Source organism: Lemur catta, chromosome 9, assembly GCF_020740605.2.
Source record: "Lemur catta isolate mLemCat1 chromosome 9, mLemCat1.pri, whole genome shotgun sequence".
NCBI classification, from domain to species: domain Eukaryota; kingdom Metazoa; phylum Chordata; class Mammalia; order Primates; family Lemuridae; genus Lemur; species Lemur catta.
The window spans coordinates 66453378-66473749 of NC_059136.1; the positions used below are offsets into that span (position 1 = coordinate 66453378).

Consider the following 20372-nt stretch of genomic DNA (forward strand, 5'->3'; position numbering starts at 1 on the left):
AGTCTGTGAAAATCTCTTATGTTATTTACCAAATTTCAGAGTCCTAATCCCTATCTTTAAATTAGGGTAGACTCCATTATTAAGAAAATTAATACAGGCCGGGTACGGTGGTTCACGCCTGTAATACTTACACTTTGGGAGGCCAACGTGAGAGGATCGCTTGAAGCCAGGAGTTTGAAACCAGCCCAGGCAATAGCAAGACCCTGTCTCTACAAAAATTTTTTTAAAAATCATTTGAGCACGGTGGAATACGCTCGTGGTCCCAGCTACTAGGAAGGCTGAGGCAGAAAGATCGCTTGAGCCCAGCATTGGAAGCTGCAGTGAGCTATGATGACACCACTGCACTCCAGCCTGAATGACAGAGTGAGATCTTATCTCACAAAAACCAAAACAAAAATTAAAACAGATCAAGTATATTTACCATATGACTATACTTTATTTCAAGGAATCTCAAGAAATGATTTTAAACTTCTGGTGTCATTATAGTTTAATCTACCCAATGAAACTCTTGGTTGGTGACCTGTTTCTTCATTATCAATAAAGATTCTGCTTAGTTCTATAGCATATTCAATATTATTGGTGTGTCTGAACATATATTTAACAGAGAAAAGTGCTCTCTTTGAGACTATGGGAAGAAATGGTTTCTCTCTAACAAATGAACCAAACAACAGCAAAATACTCATGTATAGCTCAGGTCATACATGAGAAATTTGGAATTTCTTGTAGTTTTTCTTGTTTGTATTGTTCTCCTCCACTGAGAGAGATAATCACAAGTTATTATGAAAACCAAAGAGCATGAATCATTTAAACTAGATACTGTGCTCTTGGATAACTGCTCTTGTTATTTCATAATCTTATTAAGTAAAGTGAAATCAAGTTTGTTCTATGATCGATCATAAATGTATGTTTTAAGTAAAACCAAAAGGAAGTAGTGCGGCAGTGCTCCTGATCCGCTCCTGCTTTGAGCAGAGCTGGTGTTTTCCGAGGGATGGAAAATAGGTGCTTCCCAACACACTACTTGCTCACACAGCATTTTACTTCCTTCCTGCATCTTGGTGTTTGTTACCAACATCAGATGCCTCATGCTTTGGTCTCATCACCAATTGCACTTACATCAGGAAGTCCTGCGATTTTGATCATTTCTGACACAGCGTTTTTAACCATTTCAGGATCCCTCACATCACACTGGATTGCATGAACCTACAAATCACAAAAAGAAAAAATAATACTATGTTTTACAGATATCCTAAACCAAAAACATCAGTAAATTATTCAAACACATTATAATTCCTGAATCTAAATTAAATGACTGGGGCCGGGTACGGTGGCTCACGCCTGTAATCCTAGCACTCTGGGAGGCCAAGGCGGGAGCATTGTTTGAGCTCAGGAGTTCGAGACCAGCCTGAGCAACAGCAAGACCCTGTCTCTACTAAAAATAGAAAGAAATTATATGGACAGCTAAAAATATATATAGAAAAAATTAGCTGGGCATGGTGGCGCATGCCTGTAGTCTCAGCTACTTGGGAGGCTGAGGCAGGAAGATCACTTGAGCCCAAGAGTTTGAGGTTGCTGTGAGCTAGGCTGACACCACGGCACTCTAACCTGGGCAACAGAGTGAGACTCTGTCTCAAAAAAAAAAAAAAAATTAAATTAAAATTAAAATAAATATATAAATTAATTAATTAAATGACTGCTTTCTAATGTACCTTATTTCCAGTCTGAGAAGAAATTTGTTCCGCAGTAGATTTCAAAACATCAATCTTCCTAGAAATAAACACATGGCATTTTCAGTAAGTTCTGAAATATCTTTATATATTTCTTTTTAATTCCATAAGTTAAAGAATGTAGAAAGTCTATAGCTTAAAGGAAAGCATTTCTGAGAAAGTATGGGTTATATCTAAATACAAATCAATTTGAAGGAATTCATTTTCTAAAAGTCAAATTTAAATAATTTTTACATATCTGATACTAATTTATTGAATTATTCACTTTAAACCAGTTGCTTCAGCATTACCTACTCATAGATTTAAATTATTTCCTTAATTATAGTCATTGTTCTTTTGCTCAAGCCAGCTTTACAAAGAAAATACAGTCATGGAATAATGTTACTAGGTTTTGGACCAAATTTATGAGTTCAGATAACCTACATGCATTCAGAGTCTCATGCCTTTGAAGAAACACAAAATATAAGCCACGAATATAAATTATGTAGTATTAAAATGAAAATAATATTTTAAAACTCTTTAAAACAATACAACATTTAAAAAATGTTCTGGCCAATTTGCAGCTGTGAATGATGTAGGGACTACTGTTCGGATGACTATTTGGTCTACCTAAAATGTTATACCATTAAAAATTGGAGGAAGGGGTGGATTTTTTGACCAGTCCGTAAAGCCTCAGACTCACATAGTTAATAAACAGGGTACCAAGATATGCCTACATAAGAAGAAATTCCTTCCACATGGTGTTACTCTTCCTATATTTATCACAATAGATGTTTTGAAATAGCTGTCCACCTTATAGAAAACGGAAGGATTACAGCCATTATTCTGGTACAGGGTTGATCATCAAATAAAGTAGTAACCATAATCACTCCTACTGAAAACAAAGCAACCTCAATGTAGGTAGTATTTTTTTTTTAATATATACACATATTTTTTGAGATGGGTCTCACTTATAGACTGGTCTCAAACTCCTAGGCTCAAGCGACCCTCTTGCCTGTAGTCCCACCAAGTAGCTGGGACTATAGGTGCAGCCACCAGGCCTGGCTCCATGAAATATTTTTTAACTTCAAGAACAGAAAAAAAAAATTCTATCACTGAATTTGGGACATGTAAACATCATCAGTTCCATAATTCTCACTATTTCTATCATTTCAAATTATAACTGAATTTTTTTTTTGTTTTGTTTTTAGATGTTTTAAAAAGGTTATTTTTTTTTGGTTTTGGTTTTGGTTTTTAGTTTTTGGTTTTAAAACTGACTTTTTCCAAGGAGATTTATTTAAATAACCGAAAGAATATTTCAAATAAGATTAAGTCGCAAATAAAACAACTCTGCCAAACAGTGTTTTCAATACTATGGCACAGAACAGTTTCTTTTTTTCTTTTTCTTTTTTTTTTTATGCTTATTTTATCATTTGCTTTGTTTCTTTCTTTTTTTTTTTTTTTTATTTCAGCTCATCATGGGGGTACATAAGTTCAGGTCATATACATTGTCCTTGTCCCGCCCATCCCCCCGAGTCAGAGTCCCAAGCGCGTCCGTTCTCATTCTCCAGACAGTGTGCCTGGCACTCATCATGCAGTCATACCTCCATCCCCTCCCCCCCCACCTCCCCGGGTCTGCACCTTCAAGCATGACCATTCCCCAGAGGGTGCGCAACGCACTCGTCATGTAGGCATACACTCACCCCCTCCCCCCACCCCCCCATCCCAGTCTGATATCCAATTGGTATCCTTCCCAGATGTACATTTAGGTGATGATCAGGGAAACCAGTTTTTCTTCAATACTCTCTTGCCAAGCAACTTGCTGAGACAGACTTACCGGCTGGCTATCACGCACTGAGCACCCAAACTGGACAGAAGGGTTGTCATTCCTTTACCAAGGCCAGTACCTCCCCCGGTAATGAACGCCACTTTTCCTTGAAAACTATTAGGTGGCAACATCGCTTTTTGAAGGGGTGGAAAGAATTTAGACTGTACAGCTTCAATGTTTTGATATAATATTTTCGTCCCATAACTGAAAAACTAAAAGGGGAAAAATGAATTGAAATTTGCACACATGTATTTCAAAAAAAGACATGATTTCTTTTAATTTAATCTAGAATTTTACATTAATCAAATCCTCAGACTAACACAAACTCACTGCAAACATATTGGTGTTGCACTTAATTATTATTCTCTTGCTTTCTGAATGTTAAATAACATAGTGGAATGGTTACAAAAGCATGGGTGCTGGCCCTAGACTGCATAGGACAGAATTTTCTCCCTAGCTGTATAACCTTCAGCAAGTCATTTAACATCTCTGTGCCTCAGTTCCTTCATCTATACAATAGGGACTATAAAAGAACCTTCTTAATAGGACATATGAGGATTATATGAGTTAATATAAGTAAAATACCTAAAGCAGTGTGTATTTCGTAGTAGGCATTATAAATGCTAGCAGGTGTTTGCTTAAATTTAACTTCTAAAAAATTAATGGAAAGCATTTGTGTCTTTTAACAAAAATAATTTGGATAAAAATCACATTCCATCTGTGAATCACTGAAGAAAATTATAAAAAAAATCCTTTATAACATTTATTAAATCAAATGCTTATTCCCGTGTTGTCTTCTAGCCAAAAAAAATTTAGAACAGAGAGAATATTTGTTATTTTTTAAATGGGGTGAAAAAATCAATCCATTTTGAACTAAAAAATATTTGTATTGGCTTACTTTATATTTTATAGCTTATATTCACATTACTTGTAAAAATCACTGCCATCATCTCACATTTAATTATGAAAACAAACTTCAAGTTTGAACATAATAACAAACAATAAGAGCTAGCATTCATTAAATGGTTACCATGTGCCAGGATTAGATATCAAATTATCTAATCTTCAAAACAACCACATGAAATAGCTATTATTTTTATTCCATTGTACAGGAAGAGCTCAGAGAAATTAAAAATATTTTCAAAGTTGCAGAACTAAGATTTAAACATAGACTGACAGGCTCCAGAGCCTTCTCTCATAACTACCTTGCATATTGCTTCTGTCTGTTCTCTGAGCTTCTGCTAAGCTTAATGATCACACCAGGGAGGTATATGATATTCTATCAGGTCACAGTTGTAAGATTAAAACTCCAGAATCTATCATTTCCTGCTAGGCTATTCCTGTAAGCTAGATAAGCTGCTATCAGTTGATCCAGGATATCTAGAAATTTATCTTAAGGAAATAATTAGAAATGTGGTCAATGATTTAGGCTAAGGCTGTACATCAACTGGAAATTGCATAAGAAAATGCTTATGATGTAATGTTAAATGAAAAAAATACCCACCAAAATAATATATAATATGTCCTTAACTATAACTAAAAATATATGATCAGAAAAAAGCTGAGAATTAGTATGTAGTAGATTCAATATTTACTATATGCCAAAGTCTCCTAATGACTTCCCTAACAATAGCCCTAAAAGGTAAATTCTATTGTTACTCCTATTTTATAGATAAGGAAATTGAAGCACAGTAAGGTCAACTAACTTTTAACTACAAAATACTGGTGAACGAAATTAAAGAGGATACAAACAAATAAAAAGATATCCCACGCTCATGGATCAGGAGGATTAATATTGTTAAAATGACCATACTCCCCAAAGAAGTCTATAGATTCAATGCAATCCCTATCAAAATACCAATGACATTCTTCACAGAAATAGAAAAAACAAATCCTAAAAAGTATATGGAATCACAAAAGACCCCAAACAGCCAAAGTGATCCTAAGCAAAAAGAACAAAGCTGAAGGTATCACACTACCAAACTTCAAAGTATACTACAAAGTTGTAATAACCAAAACAGCATGGTACTGGCATAAAAACAGACACACAGACCAATGGAACAGAATAGAGAACCCAGAAGTTAATTCACATATTTATAGCCAACTGATTTTTGACAGAGGTGCCAAGAACACTCATTGGGGAAAAGACGATGTCTTCAATAAACAGTGCTGGGAAAACTGGATACCCACATGCAGAAGAATGAAACTAAACCCCCACCTCTCACCCTACACAAAAATCAATTCAAAATGGATCAAAGACCTAAATGTAAGACCCAAAATGATAAAACTACTAGAAGAAAACATAGGAGAAATGCATCAGAACATTGGTGTGGGAAAAGATTTCATGACTAAGACCTCAAAAGCACAGGCAACAAAAGCACATATAAACAAATTGGATTATGTTAAACTAAAAAGCTTCTGCATAGCAAAGGAAACCATCAGCAGAGTGAAAGTGAAAAGACAATCTACAGAGTGGGAGAAAACACTGCAGATTGTGTCCATATAGGGGTCAAAAAAAAAAAAAAGAGAAAAAAAAAACACTGCAGACTACTCATCTGATAGTGGATTAATATCCAGAATATACAAGGAACTTAAACATCTCAACAGAAAAAAAAAATTCAGTTAAAAAAATGGGCATACCATCTGAACAGACATTCAGACATTTCTCAAAAGAAGGCATACAAATAGCCAACAAATATATGAAAAAATGTTTAACACCACTAAGTATCAGGGAAATACAAAGCAAAACCACAATGAGGTAACATTTCACCTCAGATAGGATGGCTATTATCAAAAAGACAAAAAATGGCAGGGCAGGCTGCTCACATTTGTAATCCTAGCACTCTGGGATGCTGAGGCAGGAGGATCCCTTGAGGCCAGGAGTTCAAACAAGCCTGACAGCAGAGCAAGAACCCATGTCTAAAAAAATTTTTTTAACCAGTTGGGCATGGTGGCATGCACCTGCATCCCAGCTACTCAGAAGGCTGAGGCAGGCGGATTGCTTGGGCCCGGGAGTTTGAGGTTGCTGTGAGCTATGATGACACCATTGCACTCTAGCCTGGGCAACAAAGTGAAACCCTGTCTCACAAAAAATAAGTAAATAAATAAATAACAAATGCTGACAAGGATGCAAAGAAAAGGGAATTTGTACACCTTGTTGGTGAGAATATAAACCTGTATAGCCACTATGGATAACAGTATGGAGATTCCTCAAGAAAACTACAAATAGGACCACCATGATTCAACAATCCCACTACTGGGAATTTATCCAAAGGAAAGGAAATCATTATATTAAAGAGACATCTGCACCTCCCACTATGCACAATAGCCAAGATATGGAATCAACCTAGGTGTACAATGGGTGAATGAATAAAGAAAATGTGGTATAATATATATACACAATGGAATACCATTCAGCCATAAAAAAAGAATGAAATCCTGTCATTAGTGGCAACATGGATGGAACTGGAGGACTTATGTTAAGTGAAATAAGCCAGGCACAGAAAGTTAACCACCACATGTTCTAACTCGTATGTGAAAGCTGAAAAAAAGTTGATCTCTTAGAAGTAAAATGTAGAACAGAGGATATTAGAGGCTAGAAAGGGTAGGGAAAAGGGAGGGATAGGGAAAGATTTGTTAAAGGATACAAAATTACAGCTGGATAGGAGGAATAATTTTTCATGTTCTATACCACTACAGGATGACTATAGTTAACAACAATACATTATATAGTTTCGAATAGCTAGGAGGAAGATATTGAATATTCCCAGCACGAAAAAATGATAAATGTTTAGAGGACAGATACGCAAATTACCCTGATCTGATCACTATACATTATATGTATTGAAACATTACTATGTACCCCATGAATATGTATAACTATTATTTGAAAAAATAAAACTTAAACCAGATAAATAATAATAATTAGTAAAGACTTAAATCCAAGATCTGTTTAACTTCAGAGCCCATTCATTCCTTCACACAATTACCTATAAGGGATGAGATTATGGATATCTTCTTATTTAGTATTTTCAAAATCTAATAAGTATGATTTGATTTTATTATCAGGAAGAAACCATTATTGAGAGACAAAATTTGAGATCATGTATAAAATAAATGGTGAAAATAACTGGTAAAAGAAAGCATATAAAGGCAAAAATACCACTTTTGATAATAATTCCTAATAAGTGTCTATAATGTAACAGATTATTACATAGCATAGTCTTGCCATTTTATCTTATTTGAGCTGACCAAATCAAATACTGATCTTATGATTCCACTTCCACACCAAATCAAAAGTGAAGACATTGATATGCTATTTTAATTTGCATTACCTGCTGGCAATTCACAGCACATGTGAATATAAATTCCAGCCACCTCTTTGCCTAAAAGGAAGCTGTTCGTGTCAACACTGAGACCCATGGAGATGATCAGACCTCACAGCACCATACTGTGTTCAACCTCCTGTTTCTACAAAGAAGCATCCTGAATAACCTGAAATAGTACTTTGGCCATTTCTTTTTGCATTATAAAAAGTGGATACAAACAGGCTTTTAAAGATTTTCAAATCTTGCTTTGTGGTGTTTCCAGAAATAAGTTGTTAAGTTGTTTCAAAAATAAAAGTAACACTTTTCATACCAAGATCAATTTCTCTGGAGATCTTTAGTGACCTAAAATTCTTAAAACTCTCTAAAGTCTTCCAGTTTTGGCAATACAGATTTATTTTTTAGTGTTAGAAGCCCTAAATCTCTCCCCTCCAAAATTCACTATCACCCAGCCACCTCACCATACTTATCATTTTCCCTTATCATATAAACAATATCTTCCTCTTTCATGTATTCTGAAATGATATCATCTAAACTAATAAGATTAGTGAGATGTCACACTTCTTTTTTTTTTTTTTTTTTTTGTGACAGAGTCTCACTTTGCTGCCTGGGCTAGAGTGAGTGCCGTGGGGTCAGCCTAGCTCACAGCAACCTCAAACTCCTGGGCTTAAACGATCCTACTGCCTCAGCCTCCCAGATAGCTGGGACTACAGGCATGCGCCACCATGCCTGGCTAATTTTTTCTGTATATATTTTTAGTTATCCAGATAATTTTTATTTATATTTTTAGTAGAGATGGGGTCTCACTCAGGCTGGTCTCAAACTCCTGACCTCGAGCGATCCACCTGCCTCGGCCTCCCAGAGTGCTAGGATTACAGGCATGAGCTACCGCGCCTGGCCTGATGTCACACTTCTAACCCTCAAAATGGCAATTCTGAGTCTTGACTCGGTCCCTTCCCTAGAGGATAAGAACTGTGTATCAATGAGATACATACCTCAATTACTTAAATATTTTGGCTAGTCTAAAACGTCTAAAGCAAATATCTAAAACAGAGGTAGACTGGTGATCTCAGGCCAAATATGTTTTGTTAGGTCTGCCAAATATTTTGAAAATTGGAGCCAACATTTAGATACTGGGAGAATTCACATAAAAATCAGAACCTATGCCAACACTTAGGTTCCACACGGTTAAGTAAAACTTTGGCTGCTCCTTTGGGATAAGGCCCGAGCTCTGCCCAGCTCCACCTTATACAAGTGTGAAGAAAAAAAAAAAAAAAAGAGGTATACATTTTTTTTGCACCATAGATAAATTTCTGAAGTTTATCTTAGAAATTTATAAGATAACATAGAAGTTTCATGTAAAACAAATTTCTATAAAAATAATGGTTTAGTGTGCTATGTACATTAAGAAAATCCAGTTTCAAATCTATAAAAATTATGCAATAATAGACTCTCATATGCAAGTTGTAAAGCTGAATGACTTAACATTTAAATAGCCCTTGGCTTAGCTATTTCACCATCATCATCACTATTGGTCAGGCCTCCACATTAAAATCTCATCCCTCAAAAACATCAGTGCCTTTCAAAGTCAAAAAGACAAAAACGAAACTCTTGAGCATGGCATTCAAGCCGTTGGGCAATATGGCTTCAACCTACCTTCCTAGTCCCACTTCCTACCCATTCTGCCACAGTAGCAGTAAACTCTACACTTAAATCCTTTAGTATTCCCAAAACTTTCCAAGCACTTTTACCTTCTGGCCTTTGCTCCTGCTTTCTTGTCAGCCCAAAGTAACCACTCTCTTTCAAAACCTACCAGTATCAGCCTTAGAAATCAGGCAACAGTTGCAATACCTCTGTTGACACTTTTTATCAGGTGCCTCTGTTAAAAACAAGCAAATGAATGGCTTCCATGCTAGACTGTGAGCACTCAGGGAGGCAAGAACGCTACCTTATTGATCACTATAATAGGGTTTCTGGCACCAGTTAGGCATTCAGAAAATGCTTGTTTTACTGGATGCAACAATGGTTGGCCAGGCTACAATTCCATTCAAAAGACATGTAGAGTCTTATGCGATATGATGTAAATCCAGTTCTTTGCCACTCGTCTTAAAAAGTTAAAAGTCATTTCCAATGATCCTAAATTATGGCACTTTAAGTTTGTTTAAACTCAATAGAAGAAATCCAATGCTATCGATATGTGAACATTAACATCAATTGCAAATAGAAAAGCTGGGCAAAGAACTTAAAAAGGTAGTCCACACAAACAAAAAAACATATATACAATCATATTTATAATGGAATAAGCATATTTAAACAAAGGGAGATATCATTCTTCTCTTACCAGACTGCAAGGTTCAAAATTTTGTAATGTATAATACAACAAACAGCTTATGAAAGCCAGTCTTACTATCTGTTGATATGAATTGTGGCAACTTGTTTAGAGGCCAATTTGACAACATTTATTAAAATTTTAGAAATGAATCCCCTTGGACTCAGTAAACCCATATTTAGGAATTTATCCAACACAAATACTCACTTGCAAAGGCAGGAGAGAGAAGCTATGATCAAAGATATGCATTAAGGTGAAAATGAAATTAAGAAAACAATTCTATTTATAATCACACTGAAAAGAATAAAATACTAATACATTTAATAAAAGAAGTACAAGACCTGTAAATTGAAAACTACAAAACATTTTAATAATTAAAGAAAATCTAAACAAATTAACAGACATCCGTGTTCATGGGTCAGAAAACTTAACTTTGTTAAGAAGGCAATACTCCACAAATTGATGTATAGATTCGATGAAATCCATATCAAAATACCAACTGGCGCTTTGCAAAAGTTGACAAGCTTATCCCAAAATTGATATGGAAATGCAAGGGACTCAAAATAGCCTAAAAGATTCATTAAAGCATTATTCGTAATAGAAAAGTCTAGAAAACAATCGATGTGCATTTCCATAGAGCATATACCCAATGATTAGGGCGCATCCATATAACAAAGTACTGTTATATGGATCTGTTATCTACAAAAAGGAGGAGCTAGAACTCCTGAATGTACACATTGCTACAGATACATTGTTTATTCAATCACTCAACAAATATTTGTTGAATACCCACAGTGTGGGGCATTATGTGTTAAGTGAAAAACTCAAGGTAGAGAAACAAATATGCTCCTATTCATGTGATTTTTTTTAAATGAGGATATCGTCATACATATGTCGATAAATGTACAAAATTTGCTGGAAGGATCCACAAGAAACTATTCATAGTAGTAACCTTTTGGGAGAGGGACTTATATTGTCACTATGTATCCTTTCATAATGCTTAAATGTTAAACATGTTCATAAATTAATTTTTCATTAAAAATATTTAACACAAAACTGAATCATATATGTAAGCACACAAGAAAAAATGTAGAAACAAAATTGTGACAAAAGAAATGACAAAGAATCAGTTTCATGATAGAGATGTTATGCCTTACTTGCAGTGTAAGTACTCTATACTCAACAATAAAGTGTGAGCTATACTTATAAAGACAATGAAACAATTTTGTATCTGTTTTCTTTGAATTTCTAAGTATCTGTTGGTTCAAGTCAGATGACTATTTTTTGATCACATTTACTCTGGCTCAAATTCACATGATAAGAGCTTTGCAGACTGAGCCTTAACTGTCATATTAAAATGTTGTCTTGGCAAACACTGGACAACTATATTTTTCAAAGGATGAGTTTGAAAAATGTGTATCTCTGCATTCCCAAAGTGCATTTATTCCCTGCACACAGTAAGCCTTCCATAACTACTTCCCAATTTATTTTGTCCAGTGGCTCAAAGGCACTTGTCTGTGCTATGCATGTATTCTTTTCAGGGCTCAGACCACTGCCACTTCAGCATATGTGGTTCTTGGCTGGAGGCATCTAGAAGTACAAGAGACAGCCAGGTGGGACACTCTACTGGATTTTCCAGTACAGAAAAGGATAGTCCTGTGGAATGAAGAACAATCCCACCCCAAATGTCAATAGTGATGCTGCAAATTTTAAAAGAAGTGAAGTGCCCAAAGGCTACTACAGCCATGGCTTGCCACAGGCCATGTTACACTCATGCTCTGTGTTTATGTGAATTGCTTGGTCATATCCACCCACTCCTTAACTTAAAGCAGGGCACCATGCAGAGGCCACTGATATTCTCGGTTTCTGCAGAGCACAGAGCTCGTTGCCACAGCAACTTGAAAGTAAGGCTGAGCAAATATAAAAGGCCTAGCTGGATTCCAACATCCAATGGCTAGGCTGAATTATGCAGTTGCCAGTAGCAAGACAGAAATTACATTTTCGAGTAATGATCCATCTTATAGCAGTAAACGTGAGTCCTTGAAAAAGTAGGTGCTCTGTGCTACAGGGTGTACATCCCATTTTTATTACAGTACGGTCTGCAGTTAGATGTGGACCAAACAGATGCTTACCCAATGCTACACAATAAAGGGAGATAAAAATCACAGAGATAAATCAGGAAGCAATTTGAAATTTTCAACAGGGACCTTCACTTACACCTTCACTCTGATTTGAGTACTCTCTTACTAATCCCCTACCATGTTAGCCAAAACTAACATGACTATCTTTTTTGAACCAGAAATTAGAACCCCTGTTCTTGCAAAGGTTTTGTTTTGATTTGGGAATTTGCTTATATGAGAAAATATTAGAAATAAACACAACATTATGATTAGATATACAGTTTATTCACTTTATTTTTAGCAAGTATTTATTGAGCATCTACTATGCCCCCAGGTACTGTTCTAGGCAATGGTGATACAGAGAGAAACAAAACAGACACAACATTCTACCCTCAGTGAGATGCTCTTTGGGAGGGTGAGGGATAAATAAACTATGTAAAATATTAAAAATTGTTATGTACTGTTGGGGGAAATAAAGCATAGAATAGAGGTAGAGCATTGCTAGTTTAAATAGAGCTGTCAGTGAAGGCCTTGCTGAAAAGGTGACGTTGGAGCAAAGAGCTGAAGGAGGTGAGGAATTAGTCACAGGGTTTCAGTCAAAAGGAAGACTAAGAGCAAAGGGGGTCTGCATAGTGCATGGAGGAATAGTCAGGAGGTCAGTGTTGCTGAAGGAGGGAGGGAGACAGGGGCAGGAGGAGAGGTCAGTTTAGAGGATCATTCTGGCTGCTGTGTTGAGAATGGAGTATAGTGGGCAAGACTGGAAGCAGGAAGACTAGCTATGATGCTTGTGCAGCAGGTCAGGCAGGAGATGGTTATGGCTTAGACCAGGAGGCATCATCAGAAGAGGTGTGGTGTAAGCAAATAAAACTGCTTATAAGTGCAAAAGTCCCAGAAAATGAGGATGTAATGAATTACCACTGTACCTAATATTGCCTAGTTCAATTATGTCTTCTTTTTTTTTTAACTTTTTTTTTTTTGAGAGAGAGTCTTACTCTGCCACCTGGGCTAGAATGTAGTGGCATCGTGGCATCATCATAGCTCACTGCAAGCTCAAACTCCTGGGCTCAAGTGATCCTCCTTCCTCAGCCTCCCCAGTAGCTGTGACTACAGGTATACACCACAATGCCAGTCTAATTTTTTCTATTTTTTTGCAGACATGGGGTCTTATTCTTGCTCAGGCTGATCTTGAACTCCTTGCCTCAAACCATCCTCTGCCTCAGCCTCCTACAGTGCTAGGATTACAGGTATGAGCCAGCACTCCTGGCCTAACTTTTTTTATATATATAACATTTGCAAATATTTATGGCATGCAGTGCCTGTGATATTTTGTTATATGCACAGAATATGGAATGATCAAGTCAGTGTATTTAAGATATCCATCACCTCAATTAGCCTTCTTGCCTCGGGCCCGACCTCATCACACTTTAACCTATTTCATTAAAAGCAAATAAACAGGTCTCCTGCTTACTGAAAAGATCAAGGCCATTCAACTGAGAGAGCTTTTTCCAGCTCGTTCACCTTCACCTCAATATCTCTGCTTCTCTCACCTTCATCTCAACACTGCTTTTGTGTTCTACAAAAATTAAGATTTAAGTGTAAGCCAGAAAGAGGAAATGAAGACAGGTCAGACAGTCTAGGTCACTGGTCTACGCGAGAGACACTGAGGGCAGCAGAGATAAAGAGGAGAGGACACATTCCACACACATTTAACACGTAAATTAGCCTGAACCTAGAAGCCAACCAGCCAGTAAGAGTAAGAGGAGAAGCTAAAGATAACTGAGTTTTCTAGTTTCAGTGGCTGCTGCGGAGTGATGCCGTGACTGAAATGACTGGGTTAGCACAAGATGACCCAAGTTGGAGGACTGAGGATAACGAGTTCTACACTAGAAATGCAGCACCTGGGACATCTTTGGAATATTCAGGTGGAGACATCTTAGCTGCAGTAGCAAATACAGTTTTGAAGCATAGAGAATAAATCGGGCTAAAGGCAAATGGCAACATCACTTCATCATTCGAGCAAGTATGAAAGCCTGCAGTTCTGTCACTGCTTTTATGGCACAAGGCAGTGTGGGGGTTTCCCAGGCTGGAAAGGATCAAAGCACTGTTGTCCCCTTACTCTAGACTTAATTACATGTACCCAGGCATCTCGATGTCAGAATGATTCATCAACTCAGAAGAGAAGGGCACAGAACGGCTGAGATGGCTGATCATTTTCTACCTGGAATTTTCTTTAAAAACTAAGAGCTGCCAAATATTAATGGAATGCTTTCTACTATGGGCTGTAAGCAACTCTGGCTAACTTTAGATTCCCCTCCTGTTTTGATGTGTTCATGGTGACCTTTGGGGACTAATCTGAGATCTAGATTTTTTTTTAAATATTATAAAGTTAGCTTTATAGTTTTGGAAGGAAGTTGGTTTTGAAACTTCTTCACATGAAGACTTGAGCTCCACGGCCAGGTTTATATAGCAACACAGTATACATATTCATTCAAGTAACAGATATTATTCATACATGTTTACTCTGTACCAGGTACCATTCTAGGTATAAATGGTGAACAAACCAGATGAAAACCCTTGCCTCCGTGGGGTTTATATTCTACAGTTTTAAATTGGATAAAGAAATACTTAGGCTTTCCAGATAGAAAATAAATAAATAAAAACAAAGAAAACATAAACAAGAAAAAATATTCAGTTGGTTTCATACTTCTTCCTAACAATATTCAGTGTCACAAGACAATGAAACAATGTTGACTATACTCTAAGGGAAAAATAAATGTGAAACATCCATGTAAAATGATGCTACCCATCCTTTCACCAGAACAGATGCCAGGAATGATGTTCACCAAATGTTCTGGGTGGTCAGTCTGAAGTCATGTGTTACTTTGGTTTTTTGTTTTTTTTTTTGTTTTTTTTTTTTTGGTTTTTGTGTTTTTCTTTTTAATTTAACTGTATTGCTTGAATTACTTTTGGCCAGGAATCATTTGTCTAAAAATAGCAAAGTTAATACTCTTGATAAAAACAAAAAGAAAGGGAGAATGGCAGCGTGCATCACAGTTATCAAAGAGTGAATCTACAAAAGGAAGAATGGCAAATTTTTTTAAAGTTTCACTACATGAGATGAACTTAGATATATCCTATTCTATTCCATTTATTTTTTAAAATCTATTTTGCTACACTAAATTGATTTCAAAGCCCACTCATTGATTATTACCCATGGCTTGAAAAACACAGATGAGACTGTTAGCACATTGAAGGTAGGGATGTCTTTCAACCATGGATCACCAAAGAATGCTCAACACTTAGTGGGCACTTAATTAGCACTTTCTGATAAACTGAATGACTGTTTTCCTCAGCAGAACTGAGAGTAACCTAAGAGCAAAGTTCATATTTTTTTAATCCTTGTATTCCCAGGGCATAGCACAGGGCCAGGCATAAATAAATATTTATTGAATTAACTGAGCCTACTGGCTAACAGCACACATTAATATAGCACTTCACAAATAGGTTTTATGACAGATGAAACATTTCTCTTGGTTCTTAGTAACAAAAGTATTAGAATTAGGGGTTTTCATTGTAATAACTTGTATTTGGCCACAAAAACATGATGTTCCCTGGAACAACCGCCCACTTCACTTCACAGATGTTAAGACTTTTCTTCTCCCAGGGATTCAAACCCCAGCCTTCAAGTGCCAGGAAGAAGACAAACCACACCAACAGGTGTCTCTCTTGCTTCCAAACTCCCATTCTCAAAACTTCCATATTTATTAAGCAAAGGAATATCAATATTGTCAGATTACACTGAATTTTTAAGTGAGTTCATTTTCTCTCTCTCAAACTGTATTTGTCTAACGGTGTCAGAAGAGCGGGGATATGGTCTGTGTGACCTTATTACTACAATCCTAATCATTTGTGCTTAAAAAAAAAAAATCTCTGAAGACTTTTCTGCCTCACAGAGCTGTTGTAGGTTTCAAGTGAGAAAGTTCTTTGAGAACAGGATTCCTTTACAGTGACCTATACCTAGTCTTTACAGGAAGAGAAAATATCAGGGAAACACTAGAAGCCATGAACTATCTCACTTTTTAAAAGAAGGTCCTCTTACTTGAGAGAATCACCATACCAGTTTTTTGTATTCACATTTGGAACTACTGCTGCCTGTATTAAAAACAAAACAAATGATAACAACAACAACAACAACAAAACATGGTTACCAGCTCTATCAAATTGAAAGTTTTTTCACAGTTGACATAGTAATTTATTTACCTGGCTAAAGAAATTCTGCTTTTTAGTTTATTTATTAAGATTTTTAAATTTAGTTGGAGGGAGGGCCTGTCTTGGATATTGCTTCTTTTTGTTTTTCTTTCTCTTTCTTCCCCCCTTCCTAGCTGTCTTCTGCTGCATATTTTACTTCAGTTATGGGTTCAATGGAGAGATGTTAACAAAACAAAATCACATAAACGTAGAGGAGGCAGAGGTGGAATCCAATGTGACCTGCACCTCTCCCAGCTTTTTCTCTGGGGAGTCTACAGACAGCTGAAATTTTGTTTTTGTTTCATTTTCATGTGAATTTGTTTACACTGCTGTTTAATCCCATACCTAACACATAAATGGATTTTCCTCATTTGAAAAAAAAAAAAAAACTTCCAGTAAGGCCGGTCGTCCCTCCAGGGCCCACTCCGCCTACCCTGGCCTCTTTCCCATTCAAGGGACCACCATGCTGTATCCTTCCCTACATCTATCTATTTACACACAACTTTGAAACTTGCAAAATGTGAAATGTGAAAATGTCGAAAACCATGTGCCCTCCCTATGCCTCCTACACACAGCAGGACTTAATCTGCTAGAAAAACCTGACCCCAGCACCACCCCCCGCGGGGCGCGCCCCCCCTTCACTCTCCACTTAGTACCTGCGCCCAGGGACCTAGTGGTCCTCGCTCCCGGACCCTGGGTCTCTCGGTCCTCTCTCCCTGCGCCCTGAGACCTTCTGTCCTCTCCCTGAGCCCCGGGGCCCTCCGTCCTCTCCCTGCGCCCCGGGGCCCTCCGTCCTCTCCCTGCGCCCCGCGCCCCCCTGTCCTCTCCCTGAGCCCCGGGCCCCTCCGTCCTCTCCCTGAGCCCCGGGCCCCTCCGTCCTCTCCCTGCGGCCCGCGACCCCCTGTCCTCTCCCTGCGCCCAGGGACAGCCTGTCCTCCGCGCGCGCCCGGCCGCCTTACCCGCCGAGGACTGAGGCAGGGCAGCCGGGACCCCCGGGCAAAGACACCCCAGCCGAGCAGCGCCATGTGGGGCCTCCGAACTCGGGCCGGAAGAGCGCGAGACGCAGCAAAGGCCAGAAAGAAAAACGGGCCCTGGGCGGGGCTGCCCCGGGGCCAGGGGGGCCGGCCCGGGCGGCGGCGCCCTGCACCCCAGCCCCACACTCTCAGTTCGGGCCGGCACTGCCGGCTGGGCCCTGCCTTGCTCTTCTCCGCTTTCTGGCCCGGAGTGTTTTGTAGGTCAGGGCCTGACAGTTTCGTTGTCCTCGTGTGGGCGGACGACCCCCTGCGCGCCACAAGGGTTTGCAGATTGCAGCCACAAGCGACCATACGATGCCCACCGAGTGCTAACACCTTTTCCAGTAATTTATATTTATTTCTTAAGTGCGTGTTTACATTTGCGGTCGGAGTGGCGCTAAATCTCATATTATCGGAGTAATAGTATCTTGCATTTAAACCGCGGCCTCCCGTTTGCTGAGGCGAAGTGGCTGAAATCAAACGCCAAGAGCGGCTTCCGGGGGCTTTGGCTTTTCGCGGGACACACCGCCCCCTGTCGCCCAGATGCAGTGTGGCTCGGATCGCCCCAGCCTTGGCTTTTCTCCCAAGGAAGTTAATATTAATACATTAAATGAAAACACGGACCTTTATTACATCGTTTCCATCGCAGTGTAATATGCCTGTTGACACAATGCGTCAGCTCAGAACAGATTTCTTTCCTCATTCGTAAACTGTGAATATTCATATCTAATTCAGTATCATTATTAAGATAAGATGCGTGTGCAGCCTCAAGCTCAGGTTGGTAATAGGTGACCTTGAAAGTTTACTATGTGCCTGGCATTTTCCAAGTGCTGAGAAATTAGAAAAGAAAGCAGCCCCTGACATTCAGAACCTGGCCTAGGACTCACAGGTAGACCATACTAATCTCCTAAACATAAGCCATCTCACAGAATACCAACCTCAGACGAGATTACTCTGCAGTTATAATAAGGTGAGGCAAACAAGTCAACTTCATAATTTTGTATCAGTACAGACAAAAACAGGTTTATGGTGTCGCCCACAAAACACCAAATGCTACATCTCCCAAGGAAAATGAGTACCTACTTATTTACCAATTACAACTTTAACCTCATTCTAGTCTCCCCTAGCTATAGACCCAATCTCCCCTCACTATAGTTAAGATTTATTGAGATTGTCATTCAGAGTTGCCCACGCGTTCTCCCGGCATCCAACATAGAGTGAACTGCCACTTCCTTAGACCCTCCCCCAAATCATCTAAAATCCAAATCCTTTAAGTTCTTTCTAACACTCTCTTACTGAGACACCCCATGATTTTCCATGATGTGTGTCTTCTCACACATATTTTTTGCAAAAAATAATAAACCCAATTGGTTCAACTGCAGGTGTGTCCCTGGTGGTCTTTGGCAGCAGGGCCTTGACAGTGCCCGTAAAGTATTAATTCATTGTCTCAGTTTGGGTTCCCCTGAAGCAGACCCTGAGACGAGGATCCAGTGCTAGCAGCTCACTTAAGAACTTTAGAAAGCACCAGTAGGGAAAGGAAGGCAGGCAATACAGAGTAAATATATGTAAATTTTTTTAAAAGTCTAAGTAAGCCTGCTGGCAGCCTTACAACCCAGCAATGTCTCTCTAAGGACCTGAGAGCCATCCCTTTGAAAAGTGACTATGAAAGAAGATAGTGCCCCTATCTCCTAGTTTCTGTGAGATAGTAGAAGCCTAACTTTGGCTGTTCATCTGGCTCAAAGTTGCACTACCTCTTGTCAGGAAGATACGAGAAGTTTATTTTTCTTTTGAATCAAGCCAATTAGCAAATATAGATGGTCACCTCAATTACCAATTGAATTTAGAATGAACTATGTGTGACAATTGGTGCTGTCAAGATCTCTTACTTGAGAACGGGTTACTGTTTATCTTCTTTTTTTTTTTTTTTTTGTTTTTGAGGTAAGGTCTCACTGTGTTGCCCAGGCTGGACTGGAACTCTTGGGCTTACGCAATCATCCCATCTTAGCCTCCTGAGGAGCTGGGACAATAGGCATGTGCCACCACACTCGGCTACTTATTGTTTATCTTGAACACACGTATGAAATCTGCTTGTCTATATAAAGGGTGAGATTTCCTTCTGTCTTCACAATCTCTTTAGCTGATGGCCTGTGATTCTGGTTTAATACTTATTCAATAACAAAATTGTTTCCTTTCTCTTCTGTCTTTGTGAAGAGGTTTTTCTGGAGTGGCAGAAGATTTTGTTTTAAACTATGTTTCCCCAATAACAATAAGCTGCAAGCAAACCCCCTGGTGCCCAGCCCTAAAGCCATGTACTTACACCAGCATGTCCTGCTGGGGTAGTAAGGACCACATCTTTAGGAAATGGCCGGAAGGTTGTTTCGAATTGTTTTGGAAAGGAATAAAGTAACTGAGAAATGATTTGACTGGTTTCTGTCTCACTACTGAAGAATATTGGTAAGACTCACTGAAAGGGAGAGCCACGCTTACTTCTGGTGGGAGGGTCCAATATGTGACCAGTGATGTCCTTAAAGGTACAAGTCTGAGTCTGAGAAAATGGTGCTACTTGACAATGTTCCTCTCTGTTTTTTTCTTTTAATTTTTTTCTAGAGATGGGAGTCTCACTATGTTACCCAGGCTGACTTTGAACTCCTGGGTTCAAGCAATCCTCCCAAGTAGCTGGGACTCCAGGCACACACCACTGAGCTCAGCACCTCTGGTTTTTGATTCAGCATTCACGCCCCAAACTGCATATCACAGGGATTACACAAGAGTTGTGCTCCAAGAACTAAGTCAATTCTGGGGCTGA

At 38.5% G+C, this 20372-nt stretch overlaps 1 protein-coding gene across 1 annotated transcript in view; it reads right to left on the bottom strand.

Moving 5' to 3' along the window:
* Positions 1 to 17626, bottom strand: part of DECR1 (2,4-dienoyl-CoA reductase 1) — a 39837-nt gene extending 22211 nt beyond the window's left edge. Inside the window, exons 1-4 of the mRNA XM_045560543.1 lie at positions 17513 to 17626; positions 3541 to 3743; positions 1707 to 1764; positions 1114 to 1200 (exon numbers count right to left, since the gene is read on the bottom strand). Of these exons, the coding sequence (XP_045416499.1) occupies positions 1114 to 1200; positions 1707 to 1764; positions 3541 to 3743; positions 17513 to 17578 (414 nt within the window). The 5' untranslated portion in view covers positions 17579 to 17626. The remainder of the gene's footprint in view (positions 1 to 1113; positions 1201 to 1706; positions 1765 to 3540; positions 3744 to 17512) is intronic.
* Between the last annotated feature and the right edge of the window lie 2746 nt (positions 17627 to 20372).